The following is a 21,112-nucleotide window of genomic DNA, read 5'->3' as shown; positions in this document are numbered from 1 at the left end:
CCCTTTCTCTTAAACGAAAACGAGAAAAAAAACTCACGATATGAATCCACATTCTCTGCCAGGGGGGAGGGGTAATTTCTGACAGCAAGTGACCTCTGCCTTATATAATTAATGTATTAAAAAAACTAATTATTTGAAGTCATCGCATGAAACTTCCAATAATGTCGTAGACCTTAACACCGAGTGTGTCGGAAAAAAATCGTTACAGTTGTATAACTAACTTGTGACTGTATTATCTTTATAAAATCATATCCCACAAATTTTCGAAAAAAAACCAACCGATTCGAATTCTCAATAAGTCTATTACGGTACTTCTGCTGTGCACATTTGTCTAACCTAAGCGATTAACCCCTTTTCTAGTTAAGAATATACTTAGTCTAAAATGTAGTCATGTGTTGCTATATATAGAAGCCTCAACATTGAGGCAAATCTTTGAACCTTTTGAATTTAATTTATAAAATGTTATTTAAAGGATTTTATACTTACCTGAAGCGATAGAAAATTGGCGCTTCTTATTTTTAGAATAATAATTTCGATAATGTAAAATTAAATATTCTTTAAAATAAATCCGGGAGATATCTCCCCTAAACTTTCTCGAATATTCTAATATAAAAAACAGGGGATAGGAACTCGGGATATAGACATGAATTTTAATCCATTTTAAATACTTACACTTTGTAAAATAAAAAAAAAATTTCGTAAAAAAAAAAGAATTGCACACATGTGAACGCCAAATAAAATATGCATAATAGTGCGGAATATTATTAGTTCTTTTTAAATTTGCATTCGTTTTTTTTGAGAAATCGGAAATAGCGTAAATTAGTACTTCCGGTCAACGGAAATTACTCAAAATTTGACGGATGGTAGGGAATTAGATTTTTTACTTACAGGTGAAATTTCATTTATCTATATGAAATAATAATAAAGTTATAGGCTTTTGAAAAATTCAAAGTAAAAAAAGTACCAAATCCGATTATCGGAAATCGCTCAAAAGTTGATAAAATACTTATATATGAAATTTCATCAACCTAGCTGTAACGGTACTCAGGTTATTGTGTTTACAGACACACAGAAACACATACACAGAATTTCAAAGTCCAGTTTTTCCGACTCGATAACGCATAAAACGCCAAAATGTTTATATATTTGTATTTATAATTTTTGCCCGAATAAATAAGTCCTCTATACTTCGGATGTGATGAAGGACTGAGGTGTAAAACGGTGAAAACTGTCAAAATTTCATGTTTTTTTGTGCACGATTACAAGACTTTCACTGTACTTCGTATATACGAGAAAGTAAAAAAGGATACAAGTTTCATTAAAGCGACATATACTATACCGTCCTTTTTACTTCATTGTCAAAAAATATACACGCTTATTTTCACTGTGTCTTAAAATGGAACTTACTAGTTATAATATTTGAATCTAACACTGATCGCGAGTTACATTATTTTATAAATTTATATAATCAATTACAAAACATTGTAATAACTTTTGTAACCTTGAATATCGTTTGTATTGTAGAAAGAAAAGACTTCTGTTGATCGCTCGCTGTACGCCTCGTTGGTTTTGTTAACACTTGAACAGACTTATACGGTTGACGGTTAATGGATGTATTCGTGTGCTAAACAAACTGTTCATTATTGGGTTATACAGTACGAGTTGAAGACCCGTGCTTTGTTAGGGCAGATTAAACTTAAATGGGCTTTTTATTTTCTTTTATGTGTGTGTGGGGGGGGGGGGGGGTGGAAACAAGGTATACAATAATATTATATTCACACTATAGAGGAGGGAATAACAGAAGGGGAAACAATACACCGTATACATGAACCACAAAACAAACAAAATCGCACATCATCCGTCACATGCACCAACCCATGCCGGCACTAAAATAACTGAACCCGATACACAGTAATCATGTCAAAATGTTTCCTGAAACAATGAGCACCTTAATATGAATACAACGGAAACATACATTAGGTTACACTACGTATTGCAGTAAGTCGTATGGAACAAACACATTGATCAATGAAGAAATCAATACATTTCCCGCTTACATATTTTACTTGCTAACCGTATGTACATATTTTTCTTAAATCTCCTAAATAAAACACATGTATAGAATGTGAGGAGATAGAGTTCTGACGTGTACACTAGGAGGGTCCAAAGAAAAGCAAAATCAATCAATAATTTAAAAATCTCCTGATCCGAAATTAAGTAGCCCACGTGATCAAAGACCTTAACGGCGGACATAATAAGTTGAAGTCTAATAACCTACGTGCAATATTATAGACAAAGAGGTAATCGTTCAGGTTTAATGAAATGACGGTGAAAAATTCTCGGAGGTGGCAATTCATTTACTAGAGCCGTATTTACATTTTTTTAAACATTTAGCAAGATGATAAGGATATGTTTAAATGACTTCAAAGTCAAAGTTTTAGTGGTAACATTATACAAATTAAAAATAGATAACTATATTTCTGCATTTAAAGGATCATCAACAATATCAAAGTGAGATATTAAATTAGTTTTTTTTTTTTTTTTTTTTTTTCAAATTAATTACTCACACTAAACTATTTGAATAGAAATAACAAAAAAAAATCCCTTTTTACTTTTAATTCATAAGACATTTTTAATGAAGAGTGTCCCAATCTCACTAAAATTGGAAATTTTACCGTATAATTTTAAGGTACCCATTTTCCAGTAATAAAGTTAATTTCTAAGGAAGCCAAACAACCTTACCTCGATAAAACTTGATATACTGGACCTTAATAGTACAGAATCTAAAAGTCTGGTGAAAATGATTCGTTCAGTCGTGTGCTGGCAGCATCACCACGACTTTCTAAGTTAGGGCAGGCGATCGTAAGGTCAACTGTGATGTGGTTACACGAAACACAAGATGTGATATCTAACACAAGATGTGACATCAAACACAAGATGTGACATCAAACACAAGATTTGACATCAAACACAAGATGTGACATCAAACACAAGATGTGACATCAAACACAAGATGTGACATCTAACACAAGATGTGACATCAAACACAAGATGTGACATCAAACACAAGATGTGACATCAAACACAAATGTGAAATCAAACACAAGATGTGACATCAAACACAAGATGTGACATCAAACACAAGATGTGACATCAAACACAAGATGTGACATCAAACACAAATGTGAAATCAAACACAAGATGTGACATCAAACACAAGATGTGACATCAAACACAAGATGTGAAATCTAACACAAGATGTGACATCAAACACAAGATGTGACATCAAACACAAGATTTGACATCAAACACAAGATGTGACATCAAACACAAGATGTGACATCAAACACAAGATGTGACATCAAACACAAGATGTGACATCAAACACAAGATGTGACATCAAACACAAGATGTGACATCAAACACAAGATGTGACATCAAACACAAGATGTGACATCAAACACAAGATGTGACATCAAACACAAGATGTGACATCAAACACAAGATGTGACATCAAACACAAGATGTGACATCAAACACAAATGTGAAATCAAACACAAATGTGAAATCAAACACAAGATGTGACATCAAACACAAGATGTGACATCAAACAAAAGACCTGACATCCAACACACGATGTGACATCAAACAAAAGACCTGACATCCAAAACGAGAGACAGCAAATATGTTGTTCTAACTTCCAACCTGTTGTTGTAAGCTTAGCTCCCTCCCTGACCAAAAATGTTCAAATCGATTTATAAAGCTGAATGGTATGTTGTTGTTGTAAACTATGTCGGCCGTTACAATCTTATGTTATATTCCAATAACACTTTGAAATATAACGTTATTGATATTTTATTCATTAAATGTGTAGCCTATAAGGCAATGCATGGCAATGTACACGATCAATACATCAGAGAAAACAATAGCTGCACTGAAGTTAACTGTTAACAATTCAGCACGACGTCATAAAAATTAATTCGTTTCAAAACACTGCATAACAGAGATCAATAACCGGTCTGGTATTGTTATTTAACCACAGTGTAATTTAATCAGCTGCGTCAAGGAGCTATTACAAAAGTTCTGTGCTCTCTTGGTTGAGTCTCTTGAGGTTGTTTTATTTTGTAATCTTATATTGTGGTCTGATGTTGTGGTCTGATGTTGTGGTCTGATGTTGTGGTCTCATATTGTGGTCTCATGTTGTGGTCTCATATTGTGGTCTCATGTTGTGGTCTCATAGTGTGGTCTCATGTTGTGGTCCCATGTTGTGGTCTCATGTTGTGGTCTCATGTTGTGGTCTCATAGTGTGGTCTCATGTTGTGGTCTCATGTTGTGGTCTCATGTTGTGGTCTCATAGTGTGGTCTCATGTTGTGGTCTCATGCTGTGGTCTCATGTTGTGGTCTCATGTTGTGGCCTCATGTTGTGGTCTCATGTTGTGGTCTGATGTTGTGGTCTCATGTTGTGGTCTCATGTTGTGGTCTCATGTTGTGGTCTCATAGTGTGGTCTCATGTTGTGGTCTCATGTTGTGGTCTCATGTTGTGGTCTCATGTTGTGGTCTCATAGTGTGGTCTCATGTTGTGGTCTCATGTTGTGGTCTCATGTTGTGGTCTCATGTTGTGGTCTCATGTTGTGGTCTCATAGTGTGGTCTCATGTTGTGGTCTCATGTTGTGGTCTTATGTTGTGGTCTCATGTTGTGGTCTCATGTTGTGGTCTCATGTTGTGGTCTCATGTTGTGGTCTCATGTTGTGGTCTTATAGTATGGTCTCATGTTGTGGTCTCATGTTGTGGTCTCATGTTGTGGTCTCATGTTGTGGTCTCATGTTGTGGTCTCATGTTGTGGTCTCATATTGTGGTCTCATATTGTAATCTCATGTTATGGTCTCATGTTGTGGTCTCATGTTGTGGTCTCATGTTGTGGTCTCATGTTGTGGTCTCATGTTGTGGTCTCATAGTGTGGTCTCATGTTGTGGTCTCATGTTGTGGTCTTATGTTGTGGTCTCATGTTGTGGTCTCATGTTGTGGTCTCATGTTGTGGTCTCATGTTGTGGTCTCATGTTGTGGTCTTATAGTATGGTCTCATGTTGTGGTCTCATGTTGTGGTCTCATGTTGTGGTCTCATGTTGTGGTCTCATGTTGTGGTCTCATGTTGTGGTCTCATATTGTGGTCTCATATTGTAATCTCATGTTATGGTCTCATGTTGTGGTCTCATGTTGTGGTCTCATGTTGTGGTCTCATGTTGTGGTCTTATAGTATGGTCTCATGTTGTGGTCTCATGTTGTGGTCTCATGTTGTGGTCTCATGTTGTGGTCTCATGTTGTGGTCTCATGTTGTGGTCTCATATTGTGGTCTCATATTGTAATCTCATGTTATGGTCTCATGTTGTGGTCTCATGTTGTGGTCTCATGTTGTGGTCTCATGTTGTGGTCTCATATTGTGGTCTCATATTGTAATCTCATGTTGTGGTCTCATGTTGTGGTCTCATGTTGTGGTCTCATGTTGTGGTCTCATGTTGTGGTCTCATGTTGTGGTCTCATGTTGTGGTCTCATGTTGTGGTCTCATGTTATGGTCTCATGCTGTGGTCTCATGTTGTGGTCTCATGTTGTGGTCTCATGTTGTTGTCTCATATTGTGGTCTCATATTGTAATCTCATGTTGTGGTCTCATGTTGTGATATTATGTAGGGTATTTTTAGACACTTGACCTTGTTTTCTAAAGCTGAGCTTCTTAAATGTGAATAAAGATGTAACTATCAGTTACAATACGGACGATGGTTTCGTTGAAAAAAAAAACTTGTTTTAAATTGCATACTATAATATTAACAAAGAGGCACACGACATTCAATTATAAAAAAATTTGAATTATTCGGGCATTTGTCGAATTGGGCAAGTGTCCATTCGGGCAAACGGCATTTGGACAAGTGAGTTTCCGCAATTTGTCGTAGAGCCCCTCAAAACATAATCCTATAAATCCCAGATCCATAAAAACATCACCAAATATCAATCCCACTTCCCCAAACCATCATCTATTTGTTCTGAAAGTTGAGCTTTACTTTACTTTTTTATATTCGCTGTTGTACTACATAAAATGTAAATTTACCAGTAAACAAGTAATGGATACATATTCCAAATTTAATAAAAAGCAAAAATATCCACAATCTAGTTGGTAGTCAAATATAAAAAATGCAATTCTAATATAGATAGTTGGCATAAAATGTGGTAAAAACATACTACACACAAAATATTTCAACAACATGATTTTTTAGTATAGAAATAAAAACTATCTTAAATATCTATTAACCTGGTCATATTTGTACATTTACAACCAGATAAACAGAAGGAAAACAACTATGTGAATTGGGTTTAAATGTTTATTTTCTGTCTACATCTGCATTTATTCTATCAAAAATACTTACCACTCACATCTTTTAGTGCATTTTAAATTAAATGTTTATTAAAATAATCAATATGCTGCTTCCTATAAAGAAGTTCCAGTTTAGTATTGATCTATCAGTCCCTACACAGTATTTATATAGCATTTAATATTTATTTTCTTTCTTTTTCTTTATAAAAAATCCTACCATTTTAAAACATTTCTTTTAAAGTCTGTAGAGCAACTGTATAATTGAATTTGTATTAAATGACAATAACAAAGAAAACTACGTACATAAAATTAACATTAAACGTCCTTATGTTACATACACATAATTCTCTGTTTAGAAACGTTTTGATTCAACACTATGATGTGTTACTATCTTCAGAGCAGAGCACTAACAATTATATATGTCCTCGGTCAATCACATACTACAACACTAACGAGTTGTTCCAATCAACCTTCACTTCAGCATACCATTACCCTAGATCAATCATCCCTTCCCCCGTATGTTTCTTCATTCCCCCTATTAATCCCCCCCCCCCTTCGCCGTATCAGTTTCCCTTTAGTATCAAGCTGTAATATATAATTAAATAACACTCAACGTTTTCTTGAAAAACAGTATGGCCTCGTCATATAAATTGATGGTGTGGTCAGCCGCGTTTACTTTCACCAACGTGAGTTAAGTACACATCTGAGCTCGGTTGACTCAGGACGTATTGCTGAATTTAAAGAAATGAATAAATAAATAAACAAAACACTGATTTGATATCGAGATTTTTAGATTAGCAGTCTACAGCTCTACCACTAGGCCACGCCGCCTTATTAGTGTACATTAAGCATTTCTAAACTTCATTTCAAAAATGATGAATTTTCAAATACCAGATGATGGCAACTGAGTCTCTTGTACCCCATAAGCCATTGAGGTTAGATCGCTGGCAAATGCTATACCATCAGGCCCCGTGGCACAGATGAGCAAAGTTACGTTCGTCTATGTCAGGGGTCTCCAAACTACGGCCCGCGGGCCGGATGCGGCCCGCGAAGTCATCTCATCAGGCGCGTGGTGATCTTTTTGTCCAAGGAAAAATCGTTTGTTGGTGATGGCTGAGGAACTTTGCTCAGAAAAATCAAAGACATGCCTGGAAGAAACTGGCCCCCGAACTGAAATTTGATAGTTAATACGGCCCTCGGACAGAAAAGTTTGGAGACCCCTGGTCTATGTCATTGTCCCGATCAAATGTAGAATACATAAAACCGCTGTGTTCAGATAAACCGTCCCCAGCATTTCCCGTGTAGCCGTCTGTCTCGCTTGAAATGTTGAAGCTGGAACACTTGGCGAAATAATTCTGTCCATTGAAGGTCATATCCACTCTCAGTTCTGTTTTGTTTTTAGACGTTAAGAGATAAATGTTCTCATTACCCTGGTAAAAATTACCTGAACTGAAATCACCAAACCCATTTTTGTATTCCGCCCAACTCCGATAAAAATCTACAGTCCCAGAAACACGTCTTTGGAAAATGGTCCATCCTCCACCGTCTGTCACTGTGTCACACATGACCTGAAGTCCAGAGTTTAGGGTCACGACAGGCCGGGGGTCACAGCTATCTAGTCCTAAGTCAGTTTAATGAATACACAATTTATGTTGTCATGTTTTTATTACGTTTCAATCAATGTGCGAAGTTGACGGAAATTATTCGAGGGTCACCAAACAACAAATGTACACAATAAATATGTACACATATAGTATATGTGTTTGCAACATACATGTTAACTTAAACTAAAAATAAACCGGGAGTGATCTCCCCTAAACTTTCTCGAATATTCTAAAATAAAACTCAGGACATGGACAATTGCACACCAAGTGAACGCCTAATAAAATGTGCTTAAAAGGGCGGGATATTATATTATAAATTTACATGCGTTTTTTAGAAATCGGAAATAGCGTAAATTAGTACTTTCGGTCAACAGAAATTACTCAATATTTGACAGAAGGTAGAGAATTAGATCTTTTACTGACATGTGAAATTTCATTTATCTATCTGAAATAGTACTCGTTATAGGCTTTCTAAAAATTCAAAGTAGAAAAAGTACCTCTTCCGATTATCGGAAATCGCTCAAAAGTTGATCAGGATATACGATTTTGATAAAATACTTATATATGAAATTTCATCAACCTAGCTGTAACGGTACTCAAGTTATCGTGTTTACACCACACAGACAGACAGACACACACACAGACAGACACACAGACATACGGACAAGATTGCAAAATTATGTTTTTCCGTATCAGTGAGGTGTAAAACGTCGAGATTTGTAGAAATCTCGATTTTTTTTTTGCACGAGTACAATACTTTCTTTATACTTCGTATATACGAGAAAGTAAAAATATGTTAAGTGTATTATGTTGCGTATGTACGCTATACGGGTTTAGAAAAATATGTTAAGTGTATTATGTTGGGAATATGTAGCAGGAGGGCGTGGCCTAGCGGTAGAGCGTTAGACTAATAACCCAAGAGTCTCGTGTTCGAAACCGGGCTCAAAGAAATTTCTTCATCGATACTCTATAATAAAATTACCGCCTAATTAATGTGTCTAATCTAAAAAGTGGTTTTCTTGCAATTTCTTTAATGCAATTCTTCGGGTAGTGGCTAAGCGCGACACCAGTGTTTCATTCAGACTTTTTCCTCCCCGGAGGGGGGATCTTTTTCTAATCTAAAAAGTGTTTAGCGTGCAGTTTTTTTTTCAATCATCTCTTCCGGTAGGGGCGAAGCCCCGCCCAGATTCTTCCTTTAGTTTGTATGATCTACAAATGCGACCAGTGTTTCTTTCAGACTTTTTCCTCCGCGGAGAGGGGTGGGGTACTTGAAATTTTCGGGGGCGGGGGTAGAATTTTCTGGGAGGGGGCGGACACTGGAAAAAGTATATAATTATATTTCTTTGAATGGGACGGTAGACATGTTTTGTTGGAATGTGTGTGGGGGGGGGGGGGGGGGCAAGCCCCCTCATCCCCAGTAGAGTTGCCTGAAAGAAACTCTAAAAGCGACTTTTGTCATGAATGAGATTAGGTGCATGGTTTATTGATATGCCTATGACTATATTTTGTATAAATTAAAGTACCGAGAAAATAGACAGCACTATCAACGGGCCATTTTTCTCGTGTTAAAATATGTTGCATGTTAACCACTTGTTTATTTAATGTCAGATGCTTTTTATTCACTTGTAATTTTAACATTTACATTATTACACATGTAAATTTACACGATTGCTTATAATTGTAATGAGATGTTAATGTCACGTACTTACCACTTCTGTTGTTGGTGGTGGGGATGGGTGAGTGTTATAAATAGGACGGGTTGTCTTGCTATACTTGTTAGAAAACGTTCTAGACACATTAGGGTGGTTAACCTCGGGGAAAGGGTTGTAGTTGATATGTGGTAATGCGCCATTCTATATCCCAATACTAATTATAAAGCATTTGCTTAGTTGGCTTTTGTTTATATTTGGTTTTAATTGCTTTTTGCCATTTAGCAAACTGTTAAATCAAACTGCTCAACTACACAAAACACCCACACAATGTTTCTCTTCACACAGTTGTAATATCCATAGTCGTTTGTAATGAATTCCTAATAACTGTCATGAAAGATATATAATTATGTAATAAAGTAATTACGCCTGTCCAAACTTGCAATTTCAGTGTGTCTCGTAAAAAATTAATAGTCGTAAATCTTTGACTTAAACCTTGCACCTATTTTCACGCCACATAACATTCGAACTTATTTTGTAGATAACACAGCCTAATGCTAGACCCTACATCTATAACCAAGATATAATTCATACTTTGGCCATTAAAAGGTAATCATACTGACCAAAAGCACATTTTTAAACCGACATTGAACCTGCTTTTTATTTGACTTTGTTATTAGACAGTTCACGTTACACATTTAGTCGATTCAATTAGACTTTCAATTACAAGCGCTGAACATTATAGTAACCTATATTGAAATAAAACGTTTCTTTTTATGAATGTTACTTTCTCGTATATACGAATATAGAGAAAGTCTTGTAAACGTGCAAAAACAAAATCGAGATTTTTGCAAATCTCCACGTTTTAGGGCTCCATGAGTCGGAAAAAACATCATCAGACCACACCATCAGACCACACCATCAGACCACACCATCAGACCACACCATCAGACCACACCATCAGACCACACCATCAGACCACACCATCAGACCACACCATCAGACCACACCATCAGACCCACCATCAGACCACACCATCAGATTACAACATCATCAGACCACACCATCAGACCACACCATCAGACCACACCACCAGACCACACCATCATTCCACACCATCAGACCAAACCATCAGACCACACCATCAGACCACACCATCAGACCACACCATCAAATAACACCATCAGACCACACCATCTAATAACACAATCAGACCACACCATCAGACCACACCATCAGACCACACCATCAGACCACACCATCAGACCACACCATCAGACCACACCATCAGACCACACCATCAGACCACACCATCAGACCACACCATCAGACCACACCATCAGACCACACCATCAGACCACACCATCAGACCACACCATCAGACCCACCATCAGACCACACCATCAGATTACAACACCATCAGACCACACCATCAGACCACACCCTCAGACCACACCATCAGACCACACCATCAGACCTCATCATCAGACCACAGTAATTATACAGTTCCTCGTGAATCAAGTTTTATCAATAAACTATCTACAGATATGGGATCTAGATGTAACAATCACACAATTCCACAGTTATTGGATTTATATGTAACAATCACACAATCTTTAGTACTCGATCTAAATGTAACAATCATACAATCAACAAGTCGACTGAACTGCTCCATGTACTATACAATGTCAATTGTAGGTACACATATAACGTAGCTCAGATCTATAAATAAAATAAGGCGGTGAAAAATTGACTTGAGCTTTTTACTAAATGAGATGGCAAGTTGAACAACAAACTACATAAACTGGAAATGAACACTCATTACTACATACAATATTAATTTTAGCGGCTAACTAGATAAACTAAAAATTAAAAGTATTAACTACTTGAAATAGAACATTGAAATGGTGATCCTTATGGATGATTTGACCGAGGGGTCAAATGGTAGAGCGTTCGACTGCTAACCCGAAAGTCTCAAGCTCGGGTCCAGTGCTGTAGTTTGCTGGAAGTCACTGAGTTCAAACACATTAGATGGGTACCTGACTCACGGTATGGAAAGTAACGGCGGCTGGGCATAGTGCTGACCACACTATCCCTACACAGAAAAAGTGACACGCTATTTCACATGCCTCATGGACTTTAAAGTTCAACAGGCGATTTTTACTTCTCCTCTCTAGGTTAGATTTTAGTACTCTCCTATTCCGTTAAGTTGTAATGAAAATAAACAGAGGCTTGCGGATCTAAGGGGAAACTGGTCGGGTTTATTACAAGCTTTTATGTAACTTGCTTCCTCTGTCTGGATCGAAACAAGAGGGCAAAATTTCAAGCACTTCTAACCGATCAATTTCTCTGGAATTCGGCACGTGGGCCAAGACTCGATGAGAATGCAATATGACATTAAATCAAACGTAATTGGATGACTAATTAATTATTTTTTAAAATTATTACACTTTTCTGAAACTAGTAGGATGTCTTGTCCCTATGGGACCGCAAATGTTACTACAAGCTTTTATTTAGTTCGCTAGACGCGAGATTTAGACGCTATCGCCCGAACTGTCTGGTGAGATGTGTTCACGCCGAATGTTTACAATCGTAGAGCCGGTCGAATCGGTAAAGACTAATACTGACAGATAATAACGTTTTTTAAACTAAGGTGAGACAAGAAAATTAAGAAATTGCTGTCGTCTCTGAAATATGCTTTCACAGGGCAGATAATCGTCTTTTAGATGTTGCGAGCTAATGAAGGTGTTTTAAAGCAAATAGTTTTAGTCATGTCGACTTCATAAATTAGGAATCACCAAAAAGTAAAAAAAAAAAATAAAAAAAATATATAAAAAAAAACTTTTATCAACAAGATATTATGTAATAATGCACTAAAAAGTAGAAAATAAATGGATTCCCTTAAATATATATTAATACGCTACTATTTAAATAATTATAAAGAAAAGCGTGGGTCGCTATATTATATATTGAATACCTTTACTAATATTAGGAAGATACACACGCTTTCTTTATGGTTATTTTAAATAGTTGTGTATTATTATATATTTAAAGAAAATCATTTACGTTCTACTTTATAGTACACAAAAGCTTGTTACTACGAAGGTTTTTATTTGTTTTATTGGTAATATGGTTACGTGATTAGATTTAATGTTTAACATATTTAGTTTTAAAAGTGAGTTTTAAACATTAATATAATAAATTAAATGAATAGCTTTGGTAAATATAGATTATGTATAGATGTGTTGAAAAAATTTAGTCTGTTTCCATTTGAAAATAACTACAAAAAACAGATCCCGATAAAACCAGAAGTACAACATGCCGTAAAATTATGTGTTAGAAATGAAATCATGGTACATATGAGGAGATTGCGTGGACAGCACTGATTTGAGCCCGGTTTCGAACTCGAGACTCTCATGTTAGTAGTCTAACGCTCTACCGCTAGGCCACGCCGTCCTGCTACATGTTCACAACATAATACACTTAACATATTTTTCTAAATCCATATAGCGCATATACCCAACATAATACATTTGACATATTTTCCTAAACTCGTATAGCGCATTTACCCAACATAATACACTTAACATTTTTTTACTTTCTCGTATATACGAAGTATATAGATAGTATTGTACTCGTGCAAAAAATCGAGATTTCTACAAATCTCGACGTTTTACACCTCACTGTTACGGAAAAACATAATTTTGCAATCTTGTCCGTTTGTCTGTGTTTCTGTTTTGATGAAATTTCATATACAAGTATTTTATCAAAATCGTAGACCCTGATCAACTTTTGAGCGATTTCCGATAACCGGAAGTGGTACTTTTTCTACTTCGAATTTGTAAACGCCTATAACTTGAGTACTATTTCAGATAGATAAAGGAAATTTCACAAGTAAGTAAAAGATCTAATTCTCTACCTTCTTTCAAATTTTGAGTAATTTCCGTTGACCGGAACTACTAATTTACGCTATTTCCGATTTCTCAAAAAACGCACGTAAATTTATAAAGTACTAATAATATCCCGCCCTATTATGCACATTTTATTAAGCGTTCACTTGGTGTGCAATTCTTTTTTTTTTTACGAGATTCCATTCTATTATAAAAAGTTTAAGTAATTAAAAATGGATTACAAATTAATATTGTCTATGTCCTGAGTTGCCATCCCTCGTAGTTTTATATTGGAATATTCGAGAAAGTTTAGGGGAGATCACTCCCGGTTTATTTCCAAATCCGTATAGCGCATATGCCAAACACCACATTTATCTAGTTGGGCAACAGACAGCTCAGTGAGGCGAGCATCACTTGTAAACTAAATCTCTACAGGAGGATCTCAAGTGAAAATCATATATGTACTGCATCGTTTACTGCACTGATAAACACACTAGATGTTTTGTATGACACAATTATGCCCGCACACTTACACTCGCACACACACTAACCACACAAGTACACACATACACAGATAAGGCTTGTATGCCCTTTAATTATTCGAAGTTAAAAATATTTTCTATTTTGTGTCATAAAATATTTTAAATAGATTTTTGTTTTGAAAATTATAGCTGCATAATTATTTTAATTAGTTTTTGTTTGTAGTCAAATTCTTTGTTCTCACAAATTACTTTAGAATTTTTTTTATATTATTTACTACACTATATCTGACATAAAAACTAATTACCAATAATTTGTAATTAGTAGATTTTTGTTATGCTGATTCGGAGAAGAAAACTTGGACAGAATAAGAAAATAAAAGTTGGTTAACTTTAATTATAGTGGATAACTAGTCAATTAGTCAATTAGAAATAATTAGATAACATTAATAATAGATACAAGTATCATTAAAATTCTGCACTAACACGTCAGACAAAAAACTTTCTTTTGTCTGTCAATAAGTCGATAGCAATTTTTTTTTAAACCAGACCAGTGGCTTTGTGGTAACATTTACAGATGCTGTTAAAAATAGGTAGGCTTATACAACGGCTTTGTGTAAATATTTACGGTTGTTGTTTGTTAAAAAAAAACTAATTATGATCTCACAAAATGAACAAATTGTAACAGAGGGACTTGTTTTTAGAAGAAAACCACAGATAGTTACTCTGTTTGTTTTAGAAACTGCTCAGTTTTATTTCATCTTATTATTCTTAGTTTAGTTTTAATACAAATATAGTTACTACATTAAAGTATCATTTATATTATACGGTGTAGAAATGTTCACTATCAAAACACAATCCCAATGATCAATAGCAGTGATATATTTATTTATTTACTTACTTTAAATATTTATATTTTCCTGGTCTTAACTCTTCGAATAATGTTTTACATTTTAATCGTAATTTACACTAACATATTTTAGTTATCATTTTACAAAGCTAAAAAAAAATATATATAGCCACCCTCTGTTAAAGAAATTATGTTTCCATTATTTAGCTATTATGCCTTTGATAAATGCAACAAGACATCCTCAGTGTGACATCAAATATCTGCCAGTGTCATACACTGATATGGAAACTACTCAAACTACAGTGGTTTTAATTAATGAGGAAGAAGGCTACTCACTAATTAACCCAAAGGTCGTGGAGTTTTTAATGACTTTTAATCTTCTAATTTGTGCCGAGGTGATCGGGCTGCTGGGCATTTTAGCGAACTTCATCACCATCAGCGTGTTCGCTAAACAAGGCTACGACGACAGTGTGAACATCACGCTAACAGCGCTGGCTGTCAGCGACATCGGGTCACTGGTCACGCTACAGATCTACAACGTGCTGATGAGTCCCTGGTTGAGCCAGCTAGATCTGCCGTTCGTCCAGGTAGATTTGGTTTCCCTTGCGTCATTCTACCCCCACAACTACTTCGTGCGGGTTGGAGGATTCATCACGGCATTCGCGTCCTTTGAGAGATGCCTGTGTGTTCTGATTCCTCTCAAAGTTAAACGCGTCATCACGAAAAAAGTCTCCGTCTACGTCAATCTTCTAATTTTCCTGATAATGCTTCTAGACTTAGTCCCTGCTTACTACGTCGTTTACCTAGATTGGATCTACGTCCCCGAATTAAACAGAACCTTACTCATGGCTGCTTTTCACGAAGATCCAAACGTAGTATTTGATTACTCTTACATCGTTACAGACTTATTCATTCCTTACATTACCTTCGGCATCATCATCGTCTGCACGTGTGTTGTTGTCGTTAAACTAAAGTCCCGAGCGATGTGGCGGAGTTCCGTCTCTGTAGTCAAAGACAAGACGATCCCAGGCAAGGAGAAGAAGCTGGTCCTGATGCTGGTGGTCGTGTCCGTCATCTTCACCGTCTGCCTCATGCCGCAGTCGGCCATCTTGACGGCCGTGGGGCTGGTGGATGAGTTGGGTGTACGGGGCCGTAATTTTGACGTGGCGTTGGTCTGTTATTCTATCGCCTACCTGTTTGAATCGGTCAGTTCGAGCATAAACCTGATCGTGTATTACCGCATGAGTACTAAGTTCAGGTACACATTGTTTGATATTTTCAAACGGCCTCACAAATAATACCTTCATATTACCACTGATTACGAAGTTCACTTAAGCGTTGCTAGACATTTTAAAAAGGGTTCACAAATAATGTGTTTATATTCAACCGGAAGTTGACTAAAAAGACACACGTTTTTTACATAGATACGCTCCGCAATAAACAAATTAATGAACAAGTCTAGGTAAAAACATATCAACAAAATGAAAGGATGTTTCTCATAGCAACCATTTAACAAAACAAGAGCATAGACTGAAAGAACTAGCTGTTAAATGGTCATGGCACTATTTACAGCACCAACTTTCAAAATTAACTTCATAACGTTAGGGAAATTGCAACTGAATGTCATAATCGACCAGTGGCGTCGCTACGTCGGGTGTCATCCGGAGCGGCAACTCATGCTGTCCACCCCCCCCCCCCCACCCTCCATTCCATATTTTCAGAATCGTTAACTTGTACTTAAATGACTTTTATACTTTTATTGATCATTACCTAAACTGACAAAAAACATTTTTTCTTCTATATATTTTAAAATAATTTTTGTCTTGGTTTCACCCCCCCCCCTTAAATGGTGACCCCCGGTGCGGTCCGCAGCACCCCTTCCCCCGGGCTCCAGCCTCGAGTCGCCTCTGTAATTAACCTAGTACAAAACAAAGTCAAGACATTTTTAAAAGTGTGTTATCTGTTGGTAAAAACTGCTCCATCGTTTGGTTAATCCTACACTAGCTAGTGGCTACACATATATTAATTGCATGCTAACCCCGCACTAACTCAGACTAACCCGACACCAACTATTGGCTAACCCAACACCAACTGCTGATAATTCATCTTTATACTATAGTTTTTCTATTTTGCCCCGTTTTTTATTTCGGGGGAGGGAGGGGGGGGGGGGGCGATAGACGTGCGTGACCCAAAGAGATGTCTGGAAAAAAAACAACCTATGTTAACTAGGCCTACTTGCAATACTTAATCTCAACTAATATTGTTTTACCAAAACAAAGGGCAGCAATTCATTATCTATGATTTAATAAATACATTTGCATAGTTATCTCCACTTAAAAAATTCTACCTCGAATAACCAAGTAAAACACAAAGCAAATCCTATCGGAAAAATCGCTACAAGTGTTTACAAAATACATGCATTTAATTAGACGAATTTCTTCTGTTGTATATGAGTATGTGTTTATTGTTAAAGTTTAGGAGAACATTACAGAGAATTGCATGTTTTGTCGTTATATAACAGTTACGTTTAACCACATACGAGGAACGTATTGATATAGACAAAAATTGTTTACTTAGATGTCTTAAATAACAAGCTAACAAATGCTAAAACTATCCTAATTAAAATTAGAATATTTGACCATGACCTCCACTCATCTTATACTCGCACTAGTTCTTCATCAAGGTCACCTTTGGTTAGGTCATCTCTATCCTGGGTATCGCTGGTAACGTGCTCAACGTCGTGGTGTTTGTCAGGCAGGGGTTCAAGGACACGGTCAACATAACCTTGGTAGCTCTAGCGGTCAGTGACCTCGGGCGCTGGTCAGTCTCCAAGTCTTCAACGTCCTGGTCAACCCCTGGTTAAACTGTGAGGACATCTACTTCTGGTCAACCCCTGGTTAAACTGTGAGGACATCGACTTCTGGTCAACCCCTGGTTAAACTGTGAGGTCATCGACTTCTGGTCAACCCCTGGTTAAACTGTGAGGACATCGACTTCTGGTCAACCCCTGGTTAAACTGTGAGGACATCTACTTCTGGTCAACCCCTGGTTAAACTGTGAGGTCATCGACTTCTGGTCAACCCCTGGTTAAACTGTGAGGACATCGACTTCTGGTCAACCTCTGGTTAAACTGTGAGGACATCGACTTCTGGTCAACCCCTGGTTAAACGGTGAGGACATAGACTTCTGGTCAACCCCTGGTTAAACGGTGAGGACATCGACTTCTGGTCAACCCCTGGTTAAACTGTGAGGACATCGACTTCTGGTCAACCCCGGGTTAAACTGTGAGGACATCGACTTCTGGTCAACCCCTGGTTAAACTGTGAGGACATCGACTTCTGGTCAACCCCTGGTTAAACTGTGAGGACATCGACTTCTGGTCAACCCCTGGTTAAACGGTGAGGACATCGACTTCTGGTCAACCCCTGGTTAAACTGTGAGGACATCGACTTCTGGTCAACCCCTGGTTAAACTGTGAGGACATCGACTTCTGGTCAACACCTGGTTAAACTGTCAGGACATCGACTTCTGGTCAACCCCTGGTTAAACTGTGAGAACATCGACTTCTGGTCAACCCCTGGTTAAACTGTGAGGACATCGACTTCTGGTCAACCCCTGGTTAGGACATCATGTGAGAACATCGACTTCTGATCAGCCCTGGTTAAACTGCGAGAACATCGACTCCTCCCCTATAGACATATCTGGGTGTGGTTGGTTCAACCTACTTGTGTTCTAAGCTTCTAAGCGGTAGAGCACTAGGCTGCTAACCTGAAAGTCTCCAGTTCGAATCAGGGTTTAGGTCAGTAGAACTTCTCGAGTCCACCAAGCTCTGTTGGGTACCTAACTCATGTTAGGGAAAATAAAGGCGGCTGGGTAAAGTACTGATCACATTTTTACTTCATATGCCGAGGTAAAAAAACGTATGAACTTTATTTCATCTGCCCAATGGAGCGCTAGGCCTAAAGTGGATTCTTTATTTTTTTTTTACACACTACTTTATCAAAGTCTGTGGATTTACCACCCCATTCACCACATTTGAAACATGTCTGTAATTAGCTCTGCACTAATTGAATACCTACGTCACAAGCATGTGGTTTCCTTGGTTTCAGTATTAAAACCTACAAAAGTGCTTTTTCAACATGTTTCCCTACTAAAACAGAACTCACCGCTTCATAAACGAACAATAATACAACACATTCTTCAATTTGTTCTTCGTAACAGATTATGCTTTTAATATTTTATATTATACTATCGATTTTATGACACAATACCAATACAATCTCAAGTACCGAGTCATTTTGGCTTTTAAGCTTCTTTGGTTGTGATAAAAAGTATTGCAACACAGAAAAGTATTGATAATAAAATTCAGTTGAAAAAATATTATACCCAGTGACTTGTTTTTCGTCCTTCACCTTCTACCTCTTCACGTAAGATTATTGTCATCGGTATTGTCTTCAGTAACAAATTTTCAATAGCATTGTATCCATTATTCACAATTTAAAAATCAGATGGATTGTTATTGGGTTTTTTTAAACTACTTGGCTTGAGAATTTGTTAAGTTTACAAATGACTTTATGTTAAAACAGTATAATTATTTGTCATGTATTGTTTTTTTTTTTGGGCAATAGACACAAGTTACATTTTTCGATACTGTTGTAAAAAATATCATGTTTGCATATTTCATAATGAAATAATTTTGTGTTTTGGTTATATTGTAATATAAATGGTACACAATATCATATGTTTAAACAGCACTTGTGTTTTGTTAAAGCAAAATAAACTTGAAACATTATTTTAACAAGTAACATATAGGCATGTAATGTTTCCATCCAAGACAGTAAACGAAAATTTAAATCGATAATCCAATTCTAAATATCCACAAAGTGACATAAAGCGACTAACACATGAGAACTAACGCTTGTTGGTAAATTTAGTGAGTAATACAAATACTCTGAAGCACCTTCCTGTATTTACTGCTCATCTTGTAGTAGACCAGGATGTTGACGCTAGAACACACGGCCTCCATCAGGTATGAGATACTGTAGCACAACAACGACACGTCAAAGTAATTTCCTCCGTGCATCAACCCTGACACCTGACTGACAGCTGTCAGGATTGCTGACTGAGGAATGAGGCAGACGATGAAGATGACAGAGACGACAGTCAACATCAGGACAACTTTTTTCTCTTTGTTAGACACGAACTTCTCTTTGTTTGAAGGTTTCTGAGAGACCGATTGTATCCATTTTGATCTTGAATTAAGTTTTAGGCCGATGGTGATGTTATTAAAAATTATCACAAAAAAAGTAAAATACGGAAGGAAAAGATCCGTCACAAAATAGGAAATACCAAAAATATTGTACGGATTTTCTCGAACTGATGCAGCAATAATCGTCTTATTCAACCCTGGAACAAACATCCAATCTAGATAAACAACGTAATAAATAGGAAACAGATCCAATAGCATGATGATAAATATAAGCACGTTGACAGTAACTGAAAATCTTTTGGTGACAATTTGTTTGACTTTAAGGGGCACCAAAACACACAGACATCTCTCACACGACGCGAAGGCTGTGATCAACCCACACACACGGATGAAATAATTGTGTGGGTAAAACCCCAACAGCGAAGCGAAGTCTATTGCCACGATTGGTAAACTCGCCTTCGTAAACCACGGGTTGACCATGACATTGACCATCAACACAGTGACCAACGCCCCGATATCACTGACAGCCAGAGCAGTTAAAGTTATATTGACGCTGTCCTCATAGCCCTGCTTGCAAAAGACGATGATGTTGATGATGTTTCCGGAGATTCCCAAAATTCCGATGATGTTCCCACAGATCAAAAGGTTAAAGGTCAGGAAAAAGTCCAGTACTATAGGGCTGACGTAGACTGATACACCTACTAGTGCTGTAGTTGTATCATTAACTGAATACATCGATATAGTTAGCGTTTGGTTTAGCTGCTCTATGAAGTTTTCAGTAGGCATTATCTAATTATCAACAGCACAACACAATTTATATATAGTACAGTTTGGCTTAAAATTTTATAACCTCATCATGAAATAAAGATTCTCCATCGATGATCTGCTAGAATTTCATATTTAGTTTTTAGACTTGGAAAGAAACAGTATTACGAAATATGTATCAGTTAGATGTTTAATGTAAAATATGTGGTCAAACGTATAATACAAATAAACTTTCAAAACACAAACGTTTATAAAGAAACTTGTGAAAGAAATAGCACTAAGACCTATGTTTAATTAAAAGT

At 36.8% G+C, this 21,112-nt stretch overlaps 3 protein-coding genes across 3 annotated transcripts; 1 reads left to right on the top strand and 2 right to left on the bottom strand.

The window, feature by feature from the left end:
* Window positions 1–7,548: 7,548 nt before the first annotated feature.
* LOC131950382 (ficolin-2-like) lies at window positions 7,549–7,929 on the bottom strand. The gene has a single exon (XM_059312493.1). The coding sequence runs from the start codon at window positions 7,927–7,929 to the stop codon at window positions 7,549–7,551; it is 381 nt and encodes a 126-aa protein (XP_059168476.1).
* Window positions 7,930–15,048: 7,119 nt separating this feature from the next.
* LOC131950374 (galanin receptor 2b-like) lies at window positions 15,049–16,134 on the top strand. Its single transcript, XM_059312481.1, has one exon. It carries the CDS (start codon window positions 15,049–15,051, stop codon window positions 16,132–16,134), a length of 1,086 nt encoding a protein of 361 aa, XP_059168464.1.
* Window positions 16,135–19,766: 3,632 nt separating this feature from the next.
* Window positions 19,767–20,831, bottom strand: LOC131950365 (FMRFamide receptor-like). The gene has a single exon (XM_059312470.1). It carries the CDS (start codon window positions 20,829–20,831, stop codon window positions 19,767–19,769), a length of 1,065 nt encoding a protein of 354 aa, XP_059168453.1.
* Window positions 20,832–21,112: the final 281 nt, after the last annotated feature.

The sequence above is a fragment of the Physella acuta genome, unplaced genomic scaffold (assembly GCF_028476545.2).
Source record: "Physella acuta isolate Inbredline_101_S28 unplaced genomic scaffold, ASM2847654v3 ptg000063l, whole genome shotgun sequence".
Taxonomy (NCBI): domain Eukaryota; kingdom Metazoa; phylum Mollusca; class Gastropoda; family Physidae; genus Physella; species Physella acuta.
Note: the sequence above shows the minus strand (reverse complement) of the source record. Positions and strands in the feature narration are given on the sequence as shown.